The sequence below is a fragment of the Silene latifolia genome, chromosome 7 (assembly GCF_048544455.1).
Source record: "Silene latifolia isolate original U9 population chromosome 7, ASM4854445v1, whole genome shotgun sequence".
In the NCBI taxonomy this organism is placed as follows: Eukaryota; Viridiplantae; Streptophyta; class Magnoliopsida; order Caryophyllales; family Caryophyllaceae; genus Silene; species Silene latifolia.
In genome coordinates, this window is record NC_133532.1 from 115,024,553 (window position 1) to 115,042,298 (window position 17,746).

Sequence of the window (17,746 nt, forward strand, 5' to 3'; positions counted from 1 at the left end):
AGTTAGGAGCTTGATTGGTACAACTAAAACTAAATGGACCAAATTATTGAACAAAGTCGAGGGTTTAATTATTACCACTTTCGCATATTGAAAAAGACTTACGTAAATTATGCTGAGTATATAAACTGACCAAAAAAGGGTACATTTTTTTTAGGGGAACTTAATTAATTATTATTTATATAAGTAATTATAAGTGAGCAAATCTATAAAAAAGGGAAAAAAAATAATGTGGCAAAAATAACGGAATGGATCATCTCCATTTTTCTTTGGTCAATTTCCTCTCACAAATATATTATATATTATATGCTTCATATTCATATTTCATCTCATTCATTTGCCTTTTCATTCCAAATAAATCTACAACTATTATATCGGTTCTAGATTTAATCCGAACCATAGTAAGGGGTCGTTTGGTTGCATATAAGAATTTGTATTGCCTAGGAAGTCATAAAACACGTGAATTTGGAATTCATGTAAATTGCAAAAAAATGTTTGATTGCCATGGAGGAAGTGCAATTCGTGAAAGATTCTAACTTACAGGGGGCTGGGTAAAAGAACTTCCTCCATTGTGGAGGAATTGGAATTCATGGGAACTTCCAATTCATGTGAATTGGGGGGTAACCAAACAACATACCCATTTTGCAATTCACATGAACTTAAGTTCCTGCATTGTTTAGTGGGTAACCAAACGACCCCTAAATAGTAATGGACCTTACTAAAAAAGATAACCTTGACTAGTTGACTAAAACTAGGGTCAATGATAAGTGTTGACGCACTAATGAGTAGAAGACGGAATAGAGGTAGGCAGGCAGCTAACTAAGCCCGCAAACAATGCCACAATATAGAATTATAGAAAATAAAAATAAAAATAAAAATAAAAATAAAAATAAAAATAAAAATAAAGGAAGGTAAAGGGTATGTTTCCATTTCAGTTTCATCTGCCAGTATACATTTCCTTATTTAAATTAAATTCCAGCACATTTTTTTTATTTTTATATTAGCACTATAACATTATCATTACCACCTTAAAAACATCATTAATGTCAATATTATTAAATAGATTCACATACAACTTGAATAAAAAAATATTTTTTTACGTGTTTTTTCGATTCTAATCTTTATCTCCGAGTTTTTTTTAAAATTATTTCATATACCCCAAAGTTCCAAAAATCTCTAACTTGTCATATCTAGATTTTTTAACTTATATTTTGTCATAATATTAGTTGCTTTACATACTTCTGATAAACGATTGACTAAAGCCTCTCAATCAAAGTAATTTTACACAAATATTGCGTAGAATGATACACCATCAAGGCATCAAACAATCATGATTCATATTAGCAGAAAATAATTACAAAACTAACACGTTTTATAATATATTCGTGTAAGACCGTCTTACACAAGTACTCTTATTTGAAATATTTAAAAGTGTAACATATTAACATTCGAAGTTCGAACACTTGGGTTTCTCATAAAACTTTTCGAGTTTTTAAGGTAAGATTTTGTCGACTTTAATAATTCGAAAAACCGAAAATATATCGTAAAATTTGGAAAAATACAAGAATACGGAGTGAATACCTAGTTAAAAAATCCAAAAAAAATAAAAAAACAAAAAGATTAAGATTATAATTTACTCTTCAGTCTCCAACCCCATCTCTGTATTTTCAGCCAATAAACTCCTCTCCATTCACATTCCTCACTTAACTCTTTATGTTTTCTTTGAGTTTGCTTCACTGTTGGTGTCTCTCCAAACTCTATGGAACCCTGAATTCTTTCTTCTAATTCGATCTATTACTAACTACTCTTACATTCTTCAGATCTGAACTTCAACTTTCTCTTTTTCATTTGGTAAATCATTCAAAAATCTCATCTTTTTTGGTTTTTTATGTGTTTATCATCATGATTTTGCTTATAATGTACTGAATGCTTACTGGGTTTCTAATTTTTCTGGATTTAGATGATTTTTAGTTGAAATGATAATGTGGGTACTCATTATTTTCATGTTTTGGTCCATTTTAATGTCAATTTTATTGTGTTTTGTGTGTTTTGCCCCAGATTTGAGTTTTTGATCATAGTTTTTCTGTGAGTTGTGGTGGTTATTTTGGTTTGATTGAAGTATGCTACAGTAGAATTGGTGGAGTGGTTGGTGGGTTTAAATTATTAATTTATCTGGGTTGTTTAGTTGGTGATTTACTGGCATTGAGCTTGTCTTTCTTATAAGAATGTTGTTATACAGTTCCTTTTCCGGGTTTCGTCTCCGGGTTTTTTGTTATGAAGTTGGTGTATAGTAGTGTTGTGTGTGGATCTGGATCTTTGTTGTTTTAACATTTGATGTTGGCCCTGTCGACTTGCCTTCAGTGCCCCCAAACAATATTGTCGATTGTCGTAGCTGTTTGTATGGGATACTCATGGTCGATACAGAAAAAATCAGGTGGTGGTGGTCTGGTGGGATGTACACATTAGGGTGTCTATAAATTTCAGTTTAGGTATCACTAGGTTTAGTGTGATTCTCAGCAAGACTTGTGTCCTCGAGTAGTTTAGTGTTGATTAACCAGTGGATTATCCGGGTCTTAGGCATTGTCAGGGCAGAGCCTTGGCTGAGTTTTGGTAGTTGGGTAAATTGTAGAGGATATGACATGTGTACACAGGAGTTGCTCTAGAGTTCCCCACATTCTAGTGTTAGACCGTCTCATGATAAGATTAGTACTCTCATAGTGCTTGTGGTACTCCTTCACTCCTAAAACGGAAGGAGTTTGCTCATGGATTTACAGTGCAGAACTGCATATATTACAATTATCTGTTAACTTGTTGAGTAGTCCTTCCTGTGTACTATAGATTGCTACAATCACTTTAACTAAGCAACCCAAATCCTCGCTGTGTAGATTCTGTACTTAGAAGTTCTACTTGTCAAGAGGTGGTGGAAGTGCATTGTGCGTGATAACACAAACCAGTCTGATGGGTTCTCGGTTCCCATCCCATAAGCTCAGCAGTGGGCTTTATGTGTCTGGGCGGCCTGTCGAGCAGGCAAAGGAACGAGTGCCAACCATGAGTTCTGCAGCCATGCCTTACATTGGAGGTGATATAAAAAAGTCTGGTGAACTCGGAAAAATGTTTGATATACCTGTGGATGGCTCAAGGTCAAGAAAATCTGGACCTATTAACAATGCCCCTACAAGGACTGGATCATTTGGTGGAGCTGCATCTCAATCTGGGCCAATTGGGCAAAATTCCACTAGCCGAGTTAATTCAGGTTCTGTTGGAGGAACGGGCTCTGCATCCCTAAAGAAATCTAATTCTGGCCCACTTAACAAACACGGTGAGCCCGTAAAAAAGTCATCTGGACCTCAAGGTACTTCTCGACAAAATTCGGGCCCTCTTGCACCGGTGCTTCCTGCCACGGGGTTGATTACTTCTGGGCCTATTTCTTCTGGTCCCTTGAATTCATCTGGCGCTCCCCGAAAGCCTTCTGGTCCCCAGGATTCTACTGTCCCGATGAAGCATCATACTTCTTCAATTGTTCACAACCAGGCCGTTACTAAGCTCAGTCAAGACGACGAGTACTCATTTCACAAGAGCTTCCCAAAACTGATTTTGTGGGCTATGGGTCTACTGTTTGTCATGGGTTTTATTGCGGGTGGTTTCATCCTTGGAGCTGTGCACAATCCTATCCTTCTCATCGTTGTCGTGGTCCTGTTTAGTGTTGTTGCTGCTGTTTTTACATGGAATACTTATTGGGGAAGAAGAGCTATCACAGGCTATATTGCTCGATATCCAGATGCAGAGCTTCGAACTGCAAGGGATGGTCAATTTGTAAAGGTTTCTGGGGTAGGTTTTAATTTTCTCGATTACTCTTTACTTATGCTCATAGAATCACATGTATTTCATACATTCACTCACTATGATTTAATACTCTTTGTCCCATGGATATTTATCCTTTACCCTTTCCTGTGTTATGATCCTCTTTCCTAAATCTTTTCATCATATATGTCTCTAAGTGAAATCATAACCATATTTCGATGTTCATGTTCAGGTGGTCACATGTGGAAATGTTCCTTTGGAGTCATCTTTTCAAAAGGTTCCTCGATGCGTTTACACATCTACTAGCTTATACGAATATAGAGGCTGGGACTCAAAAGCTGCTAACCCAAGCCATCGTCGCTTTACTTGGGGACTCAGATCTCTTGAGGTGAGTTGATGCTATTGCAGTTTAACCTTTCTACTTCTGAAGTAGCCTCCCTTTTCAAGCAGTGCAGTATTTTGTGAAGAAATGTATGTTTCATATAAAGCTTTGTGCTTTTACTGGCCTAGTTGTTTATGTTGAATGACTGATTCAGAAATCTCAGTTTATAATTATTATAAAATATTGTTTTGACACCCTTAGTTTGTGTGGATGACTTTAGCTATGCCATTGTTTTCTTCACATAGTCAAGTGAGCGTGATATTAGATCACCAATTTCATCGTGTCACTGTAAAGTTGACATTAATTTTTCAGAGATCAAGAATCCCACTTTCGATTCATGTATACCTTATATGATTGAAAACAGTAATGCTAAAGCGGGGAAACTTTTATTCTCCTACCCTTCATGGTGTTACATCTCAGTCTGAAACAGTGAAACTTTATCTCATAATCAATTGCTGCGGTCTATAGTCTGTGTCATTGCGGTATAAATGTGCCTATACTGCATCGAAATGTGGTCGTGATAAAACTTTGATAACTTGGTTGTGATGTGGGTTAATAGCTGGTGTTTAGCACCATGCCCTAGCTGTTGGGCATTATTTGCCTTGTTGTTGAAGTGAAAAGCACTTGAGCTCCATTTTACCGAACTTGAGTAGCTCCAATTCCTAGTTTCCTACAAGTTAGCGAAGCGCATCTGACAATTGAACTTGGCATTATTACACTTGTCTATTACCAAAAGCACTTTCTACACTTAGTTAGACCTGATTGAGAAAACAATGGGAATATCCAACTTATCAGTGTTAATTATTTTCTGCCCCGGTTGACCCTGTTGTGTGCGATCTTTTGAATTGAGGGTAGTATAGAAAAAAAACACTCTTTTTCTAAATTCAGGAAATGGAGCACCTTTTCGCTATAAATCAATATGGAAATGTGATCAATTTTTTTGGGCAGTAGGGAGCAAGTGTCGTCCTGCACACTGTCGTGCATTAAGAAACGATAACACAGTATTATTTCAGTTCGTTTTCTATGTAGTATTTTCAACTGTTCTGTTAATTGTTATTCAGCGGTATTCTAATCGACGTTTCTTAATGTTTCACCGTGTTGGTCAAATTTTCTGAAGATGTTACAAAGAAAGAGCATTTAAAGTTCTTTGTTGCAATTGCTCAATATATTAAGCCATAGTCATAGTTTTGAGGCATATATTTCATATAGTTAGGCGGACAAATTTATTAAGTGGTGATATGTATGACATTTGGATTATGTATGTTGCTAATATTTTGTTGGCTTATCTTTTTCAATTAATACCCCGTACTATTTTTTTTAAGATATGATAAAAAATTTCAACGTTGCATCTTGTTGGTGTTTAGAGAAGGTTAAAGGTGTAGGCATCCGTTTTTGTACTTCCAACAATTAGATATGGTGATAGTATGATCTTTCTCTACTCATTAGGTACTTTACATTTGTTTTCGAAATAGAGTTTTAGGAGTGAACTCAAGAACGGTTGATAACATCTTTTGCAATTTAATTACTTTTACACCCTTTTGATAAATCTGGGACCAACTGCCCACATGGGTTGTTCAGACTTCAGAGACAGAATTGTCTCTTAGAGTCTTAGTGAACAAACTTACCTAAAATAGAAATGCAAATGAAACGGTATGAAAGGGAAAATGTAAACTGTTTTGAAATTTGGGGTGGGGAGATACCATCTTATCGCGATATAGTTTGTTAGACATTCGTAATGCGTCTTGTGTCGAAGTGGTGTGTTCCTTACACGGTGGTTTGATCTCTATTTATCTTGCTAATGTTCCTTTTAGATATAGAGGACATACAGGTGTTCCAGTAAATTTAGTATTCTGTTGTTGAGTGTTATCCTTCTGATTTTTTTTTTAAAGATTCTGAGAGCTGCTCTTTGTTTCTAGTTTATACTAAACAACTGTAAGAGGATTTAAGGATTGAGGCAATTTAATGACCGATGAAATCATTATGAATTTATCTAATGCCTTGCCTGCAATTGCAGAGACATGTGGTTGACTTTTACATATCTGACTTCCAATCTGGGCTGAGAGCTTTGGTCAAGACCGGTTATGGTGCTAGAGTGACTCCCTATGTTGATGAATCTGTTGCTATTGACATCGACCCATCAAACAAGGATATGTCACCTGATTTTGTTCGGTGGTTAGGTGAGAGGAACCTCTCTAGTGATGACCGTCTCATGCGCTTGAAAGAAGGGTGAGCACCTCCTCTTTTAATTTATTTTTTCTTGTTTTCATTTTAGCTGTTGTGGTGGCTTTAATATTCAAGTCTGTGTCATTGGAAACGAAAGATGCTGACGACATACTGCGACAGTGCCATCACCTTTGATGTACAAAGTCTATTATTGATGATGATACTCCTGACCTGGGTTCGAAAATCGTTAATATCAAAGATTCATAACTGCCCTCTTGGTTCCCTTGACAATTAAAAAATTTAAAAAAACAATGTTCAGCTGATTTTCGTTCAGTTGGCTATTGCGGTCTCATCCCAATAGCTCTGTACACTTTATCATCTATCGAAAGAATATTTCCTTACAGAAGATGGAATGTCGCTATTTTCTGGTGATAATGTTTTTTTTTCTTTTTGTCCAGCTTCTACCAATAGCTTAGATATGTTAAATAACAGAAATCTATGCTCGTTTTTATTGGTCCATGTTCGACATCCCAACCGCTAGTTAGTTATGGTATTTATTTCCAACATTTTTAAAATGTTGTTCCATGTGAATGATGTTTTGAAATGAGTCATTGGTTATGATGTTGCAATCAAAGTTAGGTGGTTTTTTTTTTGGGAGTGAACTAATTAGTCATGTGTTAGGCTGGTGCAAGCTGTTTAATTAGTTGTCTGTTAATTAAAATGACAGATACATCAAAGAAGGTAGCACTGTGAGCGTAATGGGTGTTGTTCAACGAAATGATAACGTGCTGATGATTGTCCCGCCATCAGATCCATTCCCGACAGGTTGCCAATGGTCGAATTGTATACTTCCTGCTAACCTTGAAGGTATCGTCTTGAGCTGCGAAGACACCTCCAAGATTGATGTCATTCCTGTCTGAAAATGCATCAATATATGTCATTCCAAGATTATTTTTTTTGTTAATCCCGGGTGTATAGCTCTCTCTATGTTATTTGTTTTCGTGTTAATTTTAGGTTTTTTTAGATACCAAATATAATTGGGTGGGGCATATTTGTTAAAAATGCAAATGAAAGCATATGCCTTGTGAACAACTTTGGTGCTCTATTTGTGTATTATTGGTTTCTATTTTCGTGTGTCATACTCGGTTCTCGTCGGTTGTTATGTGGCAACTTGACTCACATACTGATTTTGAGTGTAGATTTGATCAAAAATATTACTATATCTTTCCACATTCTCGTCATTTGTTACCTGTGTGAATCGGGTTTAGAATGGTTGGTTCAAGCGTTCCGAGGCCATATCATCATGAATGATACCCGGCTAAGCTGGTGAAAAGGGAGATTAATTTATCTCTTTACAACCTATTATGTACAGTCTGGAGGTTTACTGAATACTCTGTCACGATCGACGTGATGGGTTTTTTATAGATATCTGTCATGGTACCATGATCATCGAACCACTTTCAAACTTCTCTTTCATATTAGAAAACTTCACATTACGTGTTATATCTGTTTCGGTATAGAAATCCAAGGGTGCGGTAATATAGTCACTCCGACTTAACCTTATTTACATAAATTCTATATCGGGGACACCGGACACCAATCAAGTACAGTACAATCTATGAATATAGATTCTACAATTAGGCTCCTTTTCCTGATTCATTTCCCATAATTTATAAAAGATCTGAATGCTTCCGACGACATTGTTGTTTTAATGACCCTATACATTCTAATTCTATTCTTACATACATATCTGAATGCTTATTTTCCCTAAACAAGTAATAAATAGGGGGATGTTTGGAACCTATATGACTATGTATATATCACACCGGCGTCGGGGTTTTGCATTTCTGCATTTCTTTGTGCTTGCCACGTATCACTTCAAATCGATGTTTGATTTAAAGGGATTGATCGACATGTCAGTGACGTATTTGCACCGTGTTCAACTGACTTTTCTATCTCCGACATTCTGATATAGTTGAGGTTTCTGACTTGAGAATTCACAGCATTAGGTTTGATTGACTGAGCTCAACATGCCACTCTCCAAAAGCCGGAGTACCTATTTCACAACCAATTGTTAAATCATTTGACGACTCACTTTGCTCCTCACAAGCATTCTACATAAACTGATTGCAATAACAAAGGGCACAATAATCTGTTGAGAATTCTTAACCAGTTTCCTACAAACTTTCCTTTCAAATAATGTATGAGCTTTCCATACTATTAGCTTGTTACGGGGAGATACAGTCTTAGAATACAGTTCTTTTTCTACTGCCCACACCTATCGTCTTTCAACAACTTACAAGTCTGGCTCATGTATATGCTTACTAAGCATTTTCAGATTACTGAAATCCTGAAAATTAGTGAATTTAGAGACACAATTGAATTGCATGTGTACTAAATACTTGACCGATACTGATTACTGAAATCCTTTTTACTACCGAATTCCATCCTCCTGAACTACGTCGATCATATGATTAGTGGAAGCAAATTAGGCAGTAAGAACCATACAGAAAGCATTGAATTAACCTTACAGAAAGCATTGAGTTTCAAACCTGAGACATGCGAGGTCTTAAATCAGGATCCTTTTTTATGCATAATGAGGCACACTGCAGCATAGAGCAAAGTTCCTCTTTTCCATAGCTATCACCCAAGCACGGATCAATCAACTTTCTAATATCCTTTTCTCTAAGTAAACGACGTGCCTGTTGCATGAGCCACGTTAAAATACTTATGTGTTAGCCGTTTTTACATAAGCATTATTGTAAAAATGCATGTTTCCCAAATACCCAACCAAGGCGAGTTACTAAATGTTGTTTTACAGAGATACTCGAGTAATTAACAGGCAGTTTTGAGGAGACTTTGTGTAAACACGTACCCATTCAGTGAGGCATTGTTGACCCCTAGGCTTATTTATATCCACAGCTTTTCGTCCTGCAATGAGTTCTAGTAATACAATGCCAAATGAGTAGACATCGGCTTTTTCAGTGATCTGGCCACTTTGAGCATACTCTGGAGCCAGGTATCTGAATCATTGAACGCACAGTTTCAGGATCATTGACAGTAACTTCTACTAGAAAAGAGTGAATTCCAACTTACCCAAAAGTCCCAATCACACGAGTCGCTTCACCTACGCCTCCGTCAGGTTGGCACCTTGCCAATCCAAAGTCCCCAACCTAATAATTAGAGGGTTTTCATAACTAATGAGTTTGAGCAAACAAAAGCGTGCATTTCAGATGTATGACAGAATAGACTAGTGATGCGATAGAGAAAACAATTATTATATCTCGGGAGACTGGTTGATTGTAATAAGGTAATCTGTGGGAATACTTTCAGGTAATAACAACTTACCAATGGCTCAAAGTCATGGGTTAAAAGGATATTATTTGGACGCATATCTCGATGAACAATACAACCAACCCGACACTCTTCATGAAGGTATCTCAATCCTCGAGCAGCTCCTATGGCAATCTTCTGTCTGGCAGACCATTCTAAAATGTGACAACTACGTCCTGCACAATCAGAAATTCAAATTTACTTTATTTTGGGTATAAAGAGAGCCACAACTACAAGGGCAGTAGTTATATAACTGATAGTGAAACCAGGTCAATGACTATCAGCTAAACTAGCTAAAATCTGCGAAATTTAACTTAATTTGCGGAATATTGACGTCGCTGACTGTAAGTCCGACCATGCAGAATGAAACAGGTTATGACAATAGTTGACTGCAAATGATATCAAAATTAAGCTTAACCTAGTTAAGTCAATGATCAATGCAGGTAAAAAAACCTATGGCAAATATAAACTCTACTACTTTTCCGACCATAAAAAGAATTAATGAAGTTACACAAGAATTTTACCGTAGAGATGGTAATCCAAAGACCCATTGCAAATATATTCATAAACCAACAATCTTCTGCCGCCCTCCACACAGAATCCAATCAACATTACAACATTACGGTGCTGGGCACAACTTAAAACCTCCACTTCAGAGCAAAATTCCTTATCACCCTGAGAGCTGGCCAGTTTGTATTGCTTCACAGCAACAACTTGCCCATCTTGTAGCATCCCACGATAAACAGAACCGAACCCACCTTCTGCTAGAAAATTTCTCTCAGAAAACCCATTTGTTGCCAATTCCAACTCAGCATAGGTGAATGACTGAGGAGGTCTCCCAAAGACCGGTGCCTTATGGTGGCAAATAGAACATAGAGGAGGTGGATCAGCTGGTGCATTTTTAGCCAGTGAAATAGCATGCCGAACATCCGTTGAATTAAGTGTTTGCCTATGATTGGGAGATTCAGAGATGGAAAATCTCTTCTGCAAATTTGAAGATGCACATGAGAGAATTTCAGCAGTGGATTTTAGCGACCCATCTAATTGGGATTTTTGCATCCACGGCTGATCAAAGCTCGTCGAGCTCATAGAATCGTTATCTGTATCAAAATCAGAATCTGCTAGTTTGTCACTTAGACTAGCAACCAATGAAGATTCTCTTCTTCGATCCTCAGTTGTCCCTGAGATGAAATATGATGACATTCCTGCATCTGAGCTTGACACGGATGAAGTTCCTGCATCAGTAGCCGCGTATGATGTCTCATGCTCGGGGCTACTGGTTGGAGTCACATTTGGGACGCGAGTATTATTTAGAAAACCAAATCTATCTTCTAGCAGTGGCGCATTTATAGTGGATGATAGTGCGTGCGCCGCATCAGTTTCAAACTCCCTGGACCCAGTCAAATTTAGTCTAAGTACCTTTGGATTTGAGCCTTTCATTAAGATGACGTTGCACTGGAGCTTATCCATGCAGTGTTTTGCCTCAGCTTTTAGCCTACTGACACCAAAACCGATAGGAAAATGCACAATAGCTCTCAGAATTGATTTAAATTGCAGAAAAATATCAAGCAAACTAGCCTGCAATGCCACTCTAAAACAGCATTTGGAACTGTGATGACTTGGGTGAAAGAATTTTTTAGGTTCAAAATGGAAGCGTTCCCTAAATTTATCCAGAAAAAACTTCAAAGAAGCTCACTTACTTATCCAGTATCACCCAGTCTGTTTGATCTCTCCTGGCTTCAGCAGCCACAACTCCATCAAGAGAGCCTGAAAGAATCTTAATCTTGACATTTATCTGTCAAAAAGTTGAACAAGAGGGAATAAAACTTCAATTGCATAAAGAATGCACGCTGAGAAATTCAAATTACGTGTAGGAAACCAGACAACTAACCTTGCATGATTTGTGATCCCTGCATAATTGATGCATCAACTGTGAGCAAGAATCAGTGATGTCTTCCTCTTGCTCCAAAAGGGTGCCTGTGTGAGATTTCCAATGTCCACTTGTGCAGTCAGTGGTAAACCTTTGTAACCCCCAAAGTTTTTTACCTGAGATTCGACATTGTTTATCAATTTAAGCATCTCAGCAGCAATATGGCAACTTTTACAAAAACAACTTGTTGTATGGTACACAAATAATTTTTTTTCACTATTCCTGTAAAACACTGTGAATATACTTTTGAAAACTTCGGCACAAGAATTTCATAGTGAAAGGAAAATCAGAAGAACAGGAAAGAAGTCATTTGTAGTTTGGACGTTTGGTATCAACCTCGCAGCTTACTATTCGTGCTGTTATAATAAATTTATACCGTATTATCAGAAGTCTCAAGATGCAACTAGCAAAATCAGGATACATCATATGTTAACAACTTCTGATATCAAACAAGGACTGCCTACTTCACACTCGCTGTACACAATATCCTCACTGAAAAGTCCGCAAGAAACAATTTAACAATAGGTGAATCAGACACAGCGCATAAGACATCAATTTTGCTCTAAACTGAGCACAAAAGACTATTTAGACGACTGCTTCAGTAGATTCTCAAATACTTCATACCATTATCAGAAAATAGCGTCTACAGGTTGTAGTTACTACAGGCATTTGAAAAGCTCAGAACGACGGTTTCCACATTTTGCAAACCAATTCAGGTTCTTTTGGGTACAAAGGCAAAAGGGGAAAATAACTTCAATCCTTCAATTATGAGATCACAGACAGTTGGACTGGACACTCATTGTTAAAGAGAACTACTTCCATGGCCCGCTTAGATATTAAGGATATCCTTATGACAAGATAAGATGATCAGATCAATCACAATCCATCACATTATCCCTCATTAGGACCACTCGCACATTATATTATACTCACACGTATGCAGAAAAATCTACGTATTTACAATCTCGTGAGGTCATATTAGGAAACTCATTGATTTTTATGTTATTACTGATGGACAAGAAACTAAGTCCTAAACGGCTTTAACTTTAGACGAAGGGCATGTTTTTAGACAAGATTATGATTAACCCTGTCTACTAGCACAAAGTTAGTTACAATCATTTTCAATCACAGACAGTTGGACTGGACACTCATTGTTCAAGACAATTACTTCCATGGCCCGCTAAGAGCTTAAGGATATCCTTATGACAAGATAAAATCATCACATTAGCTCTCACTAGGACCATTCGCACATTAAATTATACTCACACGTACGCAGACAAATATGCTATTTACAATCTTTTGAGGGTATATTAGGGAAGTCAGTGATTTTTATGTTATTGCTGGACAAGAAATTAAGTCCTAAACGGCAGTTAACTGTGGACGACAGGTGTGTTTTTAGCCGAGATTATGACTTAACCTGTCATTGATTACCCGTCTTGCTAACACAAAGTTAGGGACACTCATTTTCAAGGACAACTACTTCCATGGTCCGCTTAGAGCTTAAGGATATCCTTATGACACGATAAAATCATGACATTAGCTCTCACTAGGACCACTCGCGCATCAAATTATACTCACACGTATGCAGAAAAATCAACGTATTTTCAATGTTGTGAGTTCATATCAGGAAACTCATTGATTTTTATGTTATTGCCGGACAAGAAACTAAGTCCTAAACGGCAGTTAACAGTGGACGAAAGGCGTATTTAGCCGAGATTATGACTTAAACCTGTCATTGATTACACACTCTACTAACACAAAGTTAGTTACAATCATTTTCAATCACAGTGACAAAAAACAGGGAATATTATCTCTTTTAAAACAGAATAGCAGCCAAGGACAGCATGATACAATCCCTTTGTTTTTCCTTTTTAATCTAAGCAACTACCAACTTCAAAAATCCACCTAATTCCTGCAAAAGCACATTCATTTGCCCACTACTTATTCGTGAGACGGTTTCACACAGTCAGATGGTCCCATTGTGTAAAAAGATAACTCGTTTATTAACAAATGAACATGTTTTTTAATAAAAAAAAATGGACCGTCTCACAGTGTTAGACCGTCTTATCTTATAATCCGTGTTCATTTGCCTCATTGTGTACATGCTAATTACATTTTTCCCTTTCACCATCCAGACCAAGTTCACATTCAGCATTGCAGAAGGGATTAGAACAACAGCAAGCAAGTAGTTCACTAAAAAATTGCTAGCCACAGCTAAAAACATCAACATGTAACCAATCAAAGTCGCTTTTCCGAAACAAATTAATCAAAATTCTACCTGCATATCTGCAATACAAATAACTACCCTATAATGTGGGTTAGTCTAACGATAATCTTATCATGAAATCGTAAACAGAGTTAATAAATTAGTAATGCAAAAAACCAAACACAGGGTTTTAGTCACACAATAGGTAAAACTGCGTACATATGACCAAATACCGTGCCTAGAACAGTAGAAGGGCACTTGTTATATGCAATATAAGCAATAAAATTCAAAGAAACACAAGATAAAACACGAAAAAAAAAAAAATACCAAAACTTTGAGGAGAAATGACAACTAAAAGCTTGACAGAATTCCCAGGTTGAACAACATGAGTAAGTGCCCATTCCATTGCATTTCTTGATATTTCCTTTGAAGCTTTCACAGCAACAACCACCACTTTCTTACTATTATTCTTATTCTTATTCATATTCACTTGTTTCCCTTAATCAAGCCCCAATTTCGGTTACAAAACCCGTCTTACACAAATTCTTGTATAATGCGACCTTATACAATAATAACTTATTATGTACCCATAACAGTTACCCACTTCACCATTTTTGTTAAAAGACAAGTTTCTTAATCAAACCCCAAATTTTGGTTACAAAACCCGTCTTGCACAAATACTTGTATAACGCGACCTTACACAATAATAACTTATGTAACCATAACAATTACCCATTTCACCATTTTGTAAAAAGACAAAAATTTCAGTTATTTAGAGGAGAGTTTGTTGTCAAAATAACAGAAACATGAAAAATAATGTCATGAAATAGTATATAATATAATAATTATATTATTATGGTACTATTAAAGATGGGATTTTGGGAAAATAATTGTGATGATTTGTACACTTTTTCATAAGCAGCTTTATTTGGGTTTCAAGGAGAGATGCCAAAAGGGTGTTTATTTATGGAGCAGAAAATGAGGAATAAAGTAGAGAATTGAAAAGGGAAGGAGGTGTGTATGGATTTATTGAAGGTTTTAATGTAATAATGACAATGGAATTGATCCAAAAATAGTTTAAAGAACAAATAATTGAGGATTTTTGTGGGACCATTCTACACCTGGTCAGTAGTTCATAACTTTTTTTTCTCAGCTTGCAGTAAAGGAAGAATATGAGTTTAATTGATGGAGTATTATTAATCTTTCTTAAGACGATTATACTCGTTAGTGTAAAATGGATTATATATAATTTCTTATAAATAGATAGAATATTAGCTTCACCTCGTTCTTTTGTACTACCGAATTGAATTGAATTGAATTGAGATGAACTGAATTGTAGTGAGCTGAACGGAACTGAACTGAATTCAAATTTGCTGAAATAAGCTGAGCGGAAGTGAAACGAGCTAGATGAGACTTGAAGTGAAGATGAAAAGAACGTACCAAGTCATTCTCTATACAATTTATTTTTGTCTCATTTAACTATTTGACCCCTTTCTTATTTTAAGACCAATATGTCAGTCCTAAATAAGAATTTGTGTAATCGGTAACTCTCGTGTAAGATCGTTGTACAATGACTTTTTAATAGTCCCTATATCAGATATTTTCATTTACTAATACGTAGTAGTAAATACGTTTACCTTTTAAAATGACGGTATAAATATATGACGGTTTTATTCTATAATTAGTGGAATTTAATGAAGAATTAGCAAAATATCAAATGTAGTTAACGATGGGATATTAAATGATCATTGATTGACATTATGGAATCCCCCAAAAAGAGATCTGATTGTCATCTGTCATAATTCGAGTCCATGGGTTAGTTGAATACTAGACTACTAGTCCATTTGTACTAATAAAAAATTATGTATTTTTTCAATTTAATGTAGGAAATTTTGATAAATTGTTTATGTACTTGAGAATGTTGAGATTTAAGATGAAAAAGTGTAAGTAATGTAGTATGATAATCCAAAATTTAATAATCACCAAATATTGTATTTTTATCAAAATTTCGTTAAGAATAGGTTATGATGTTGTTGGATTTTACCACGTGAAAAGTGTATGCGGAAATTTGACACTTATCCTGAATACAATGAGTGGCCGCATTGCAGTTAATGTATTATACAACCTGTTGTATATACAACTTATTCAGTGTTGTCGAGCTTTGTTACAAAGTTGTCGAGCTCTATTAACAAAATTATCGAGTTATGATACAAAGTTGTTGAGCCTAACAGAATAATTATTAAGCTCAATAACTTCGTAAAATAGCTCAATAACTTGGAAAATAACTCAACAACTTTTGTGTGAGAGCTCGATAACTTTAACGCGGTTGTACATACCTCTTATACAACCAGTTGTATGATAATATTTGTGGGCCGCATTGATCTGTTAATAATATTCTGTTGTGCGGAAGCGTTGATATATTGTTAATGAAGTAACTAAAATTTAACATGCATTCTTTTTTTTTTTTCCCCAGAATGCATGCCTTTTTCCTCGCCATACTTTCACTAATTCTTAAAATATTAATATTGCTTCCAACTTATTCAGTAATGTTTTAGTAATTGGAGGGGTTTACTCAAATATGAGGATTTTTTGCGTAGATTGAGAATGGGGTAAAAGTTTCAGAGAGGGAACGATCGAGGTGGTCAATGATGGAAGTTGGAGTCAAAATGTGGCGTTGATTGTGCTGCTATGGGTGAAGAGGAAGAAGGGAGCAAGGGAAAGGCACCGGCCTGAGTGGTGGGGCTAGTGGATCAGGGGCGCTTTGGGGTGGTAGGTGGGCCGAAGGGAAGGGGTCAATTGCAGTGATATTTCGGTACCCGTGGTAGTGGTGTAGTGTAGAGTTGTGAGTGTAGTGGGGGTAATGATATAGGGTGAGGGAACTAGGGGCGGATCTAGGATTCAGAAGTAGGTTGGGCTAGGTTGACGTCGGAGATGGTTAGACATGTGAAACCGGCAATTCGTATAATTGGAGTTGCACATAGCGTAGCGACATAGCTGTGAATGTTGGCAAAACCTTTTTTTTTTTTTTTTGGAGAATTACAATATTCTGTAAATCATTATCTTATAAAAATATCAATAAGTCTCTCTTTAGACGGATATATCCGTCTTAAGATTAAAACGGGTCAAATATCATACAATTTGCATAAATAAGATAAGTCTTTTGCTAATATCTAAGCATTTTATTTTGTAAATGGTATTCTATTTGACCCGTCTTAAGCTTAAGACAGAGACAATATAAATTTGTGTTAAAATATATGATTAAACAAAATGTATGCTTGTTTACAAATTTATTTTCAACATGAGTTTAACAACCATCATAACATAAACAAAGACGTCCTATTATCTCCTTTTTGAGATACAATAATTTTGTTTTCTCAAATAGCCCGGTGTCTCAAATTTGTTTAAAGTAATTTTAACAATGATCAGAGTATTATGTGTTCCGTTTTACTTCTCATATTAACAATATACCATAAATATTACTCAATATTAAGATTTATTTATGATCAAATGCCGAACAATTAAGGGTACTAAATATACTTTAATTCTGAGAGAAACAAAAAAAAAATGTTAGGTATGGGAATTGAACACCCACCACTGACAACAGAGAGAAATCCATCATGCAATTACTTTAATCAACTGAGCTATAACAGAAACAATGAATATTTAAACATGTAACTTATTTTTATTCTTAAAAATGGTTTGGGCTGAAGCCCAGGTAGCCTCCTACCTAGATCTGCCCCAGGAGGGAACTGAGATGGGAGTCCGAGAGATTGAAAATGGTGATGAAATGATAGGGACATGGATCCTCTCCAGTTATTAAAAGAACCTGAGGGTCCACTTCTATGCTAGGATGATGACATGTGGCTTGGGGCCAAATCAAAGGCTACGATAGTTTCTTTTTTAAAAATTGCCTCTATTTTCTGATTGCTTCTTC

At 36.2% G+C, this 17,746-nt stretch overlaps 2 protein-coding genes across 3 annotated transcripts; one reads left to right on the plus strand and one right to left on the minus strand.

The window, feature by feature from the left end:
• Positions 1–1,604: 1,604 nt before the first annotated feature.
• On the plus strand, positions 1,605–7,567 carry LOC141592622 (putative membrane protein At1g16860). The gene is made up of 5 exons (XM_074413364.1): positions 1,605–1,848; positions 2,883–3,825; positions 4,031–4,186; positions 6,195–6,406; positions 7,071–7,567. The coding sequence occupies exons 2-5, from the start codon at positions 2,956–2,958 to the stop codon at positions 7,261–7,263; spliced, it is 1,431 nt and encodes a 476-aa protein (XP_074269465.1). The 5' UTR covers positions 1,605–1,848; positions 2,883–2,955; the 3' UTR covers positions 7,264–7,567.
• A 422-nt stretch (positions 7,568–7,989) lies between these two features.
• Positions 7,990–15,043, minus strand: LOC141592610 (inactive protein kinase SELMODRAFT_444075-like). Of its 2 annotated transcripts, none has more exons than XM_074413350.1 (9): positions 14,140–15,043; positions 11,568–11,722; positions 11,377–11,471; positions 10,201–11,174; positions 9,692–9,852; positions 9,440–9,516; positions 9,219–9,366; positions 8,896–9,045; positions 7,990–8,399 (listed from the first exon to the last, which is right to left on the minus strand). In XM_074413350.1, exons 1-9 carry the CDS (start codon positions 14,294–14,296, stop codon positions 8,349–8,351), a joined length of 1,968 nt encoding a protein of 655 aa, XP_074269451.1. In that variant the 5' UTR covers positions 14,297–15,043; the 3' UTR covers positions 7,990–8,348. The 2 variants fall into 2 exon arrangements, with proteins under 2 accessions (XP_074269451.1, XP_074269452.1); XM_074413351.1 differs by having other exon boundaries at positions 10,201–11,171; positions 14,140–14,984.
• Positions 15,044–17,746: the final 2,703 nt, after the last annotated feature.

Excerpts from the sequence above, each read along its gene's own strand:
- LOC141592622 (XM_074413364.1), top strand. The coding sequence starts at position 2,956 with ATGGGTTCTCGGTTCCCATCCCATAAGCTCAGCAGTGGGCTTTATGTG. Across the intron at positions 4,187-6,194 it reads GGGGACTCAGATCTCTTGAG|AGACATGTGGTTGACTTTTA; the intron begins GTGAGTTGATGC and ends CTGCAATTGCAG. Across the intron at positions 6,407-7,070 it reads CTCATGCGCTTGAAAGAAGG|ATACATCAAAGAAGGTAGCA; the intron begins GTGAGCACCTCC and ends TTAAAATGACAG.
- LOC141592610 (XM_074413350.1), bottom strand. The coding sequence starts at position 14,296 with ATGAATAAGAATAAGAATAATAGTAAGAAAGTGGTGGTTGTTGCTGTG. Across the intron at positions 11,175-11,376 it reads GACTGGGTGATACTGGATAA|TAGGCTAAAAGCTGAGGCAA; the intron begins GTAAGTGAGCTT and ends TTTTGGTGTCAG. Across the intron at positions 9,517-9,691 it reads CCCATGACTTTGAGCCATTG|GTTGGGGACTTTGGATTGGC; the intron begins GTAAGTTGTTAT and ends TCTAATTATTAG.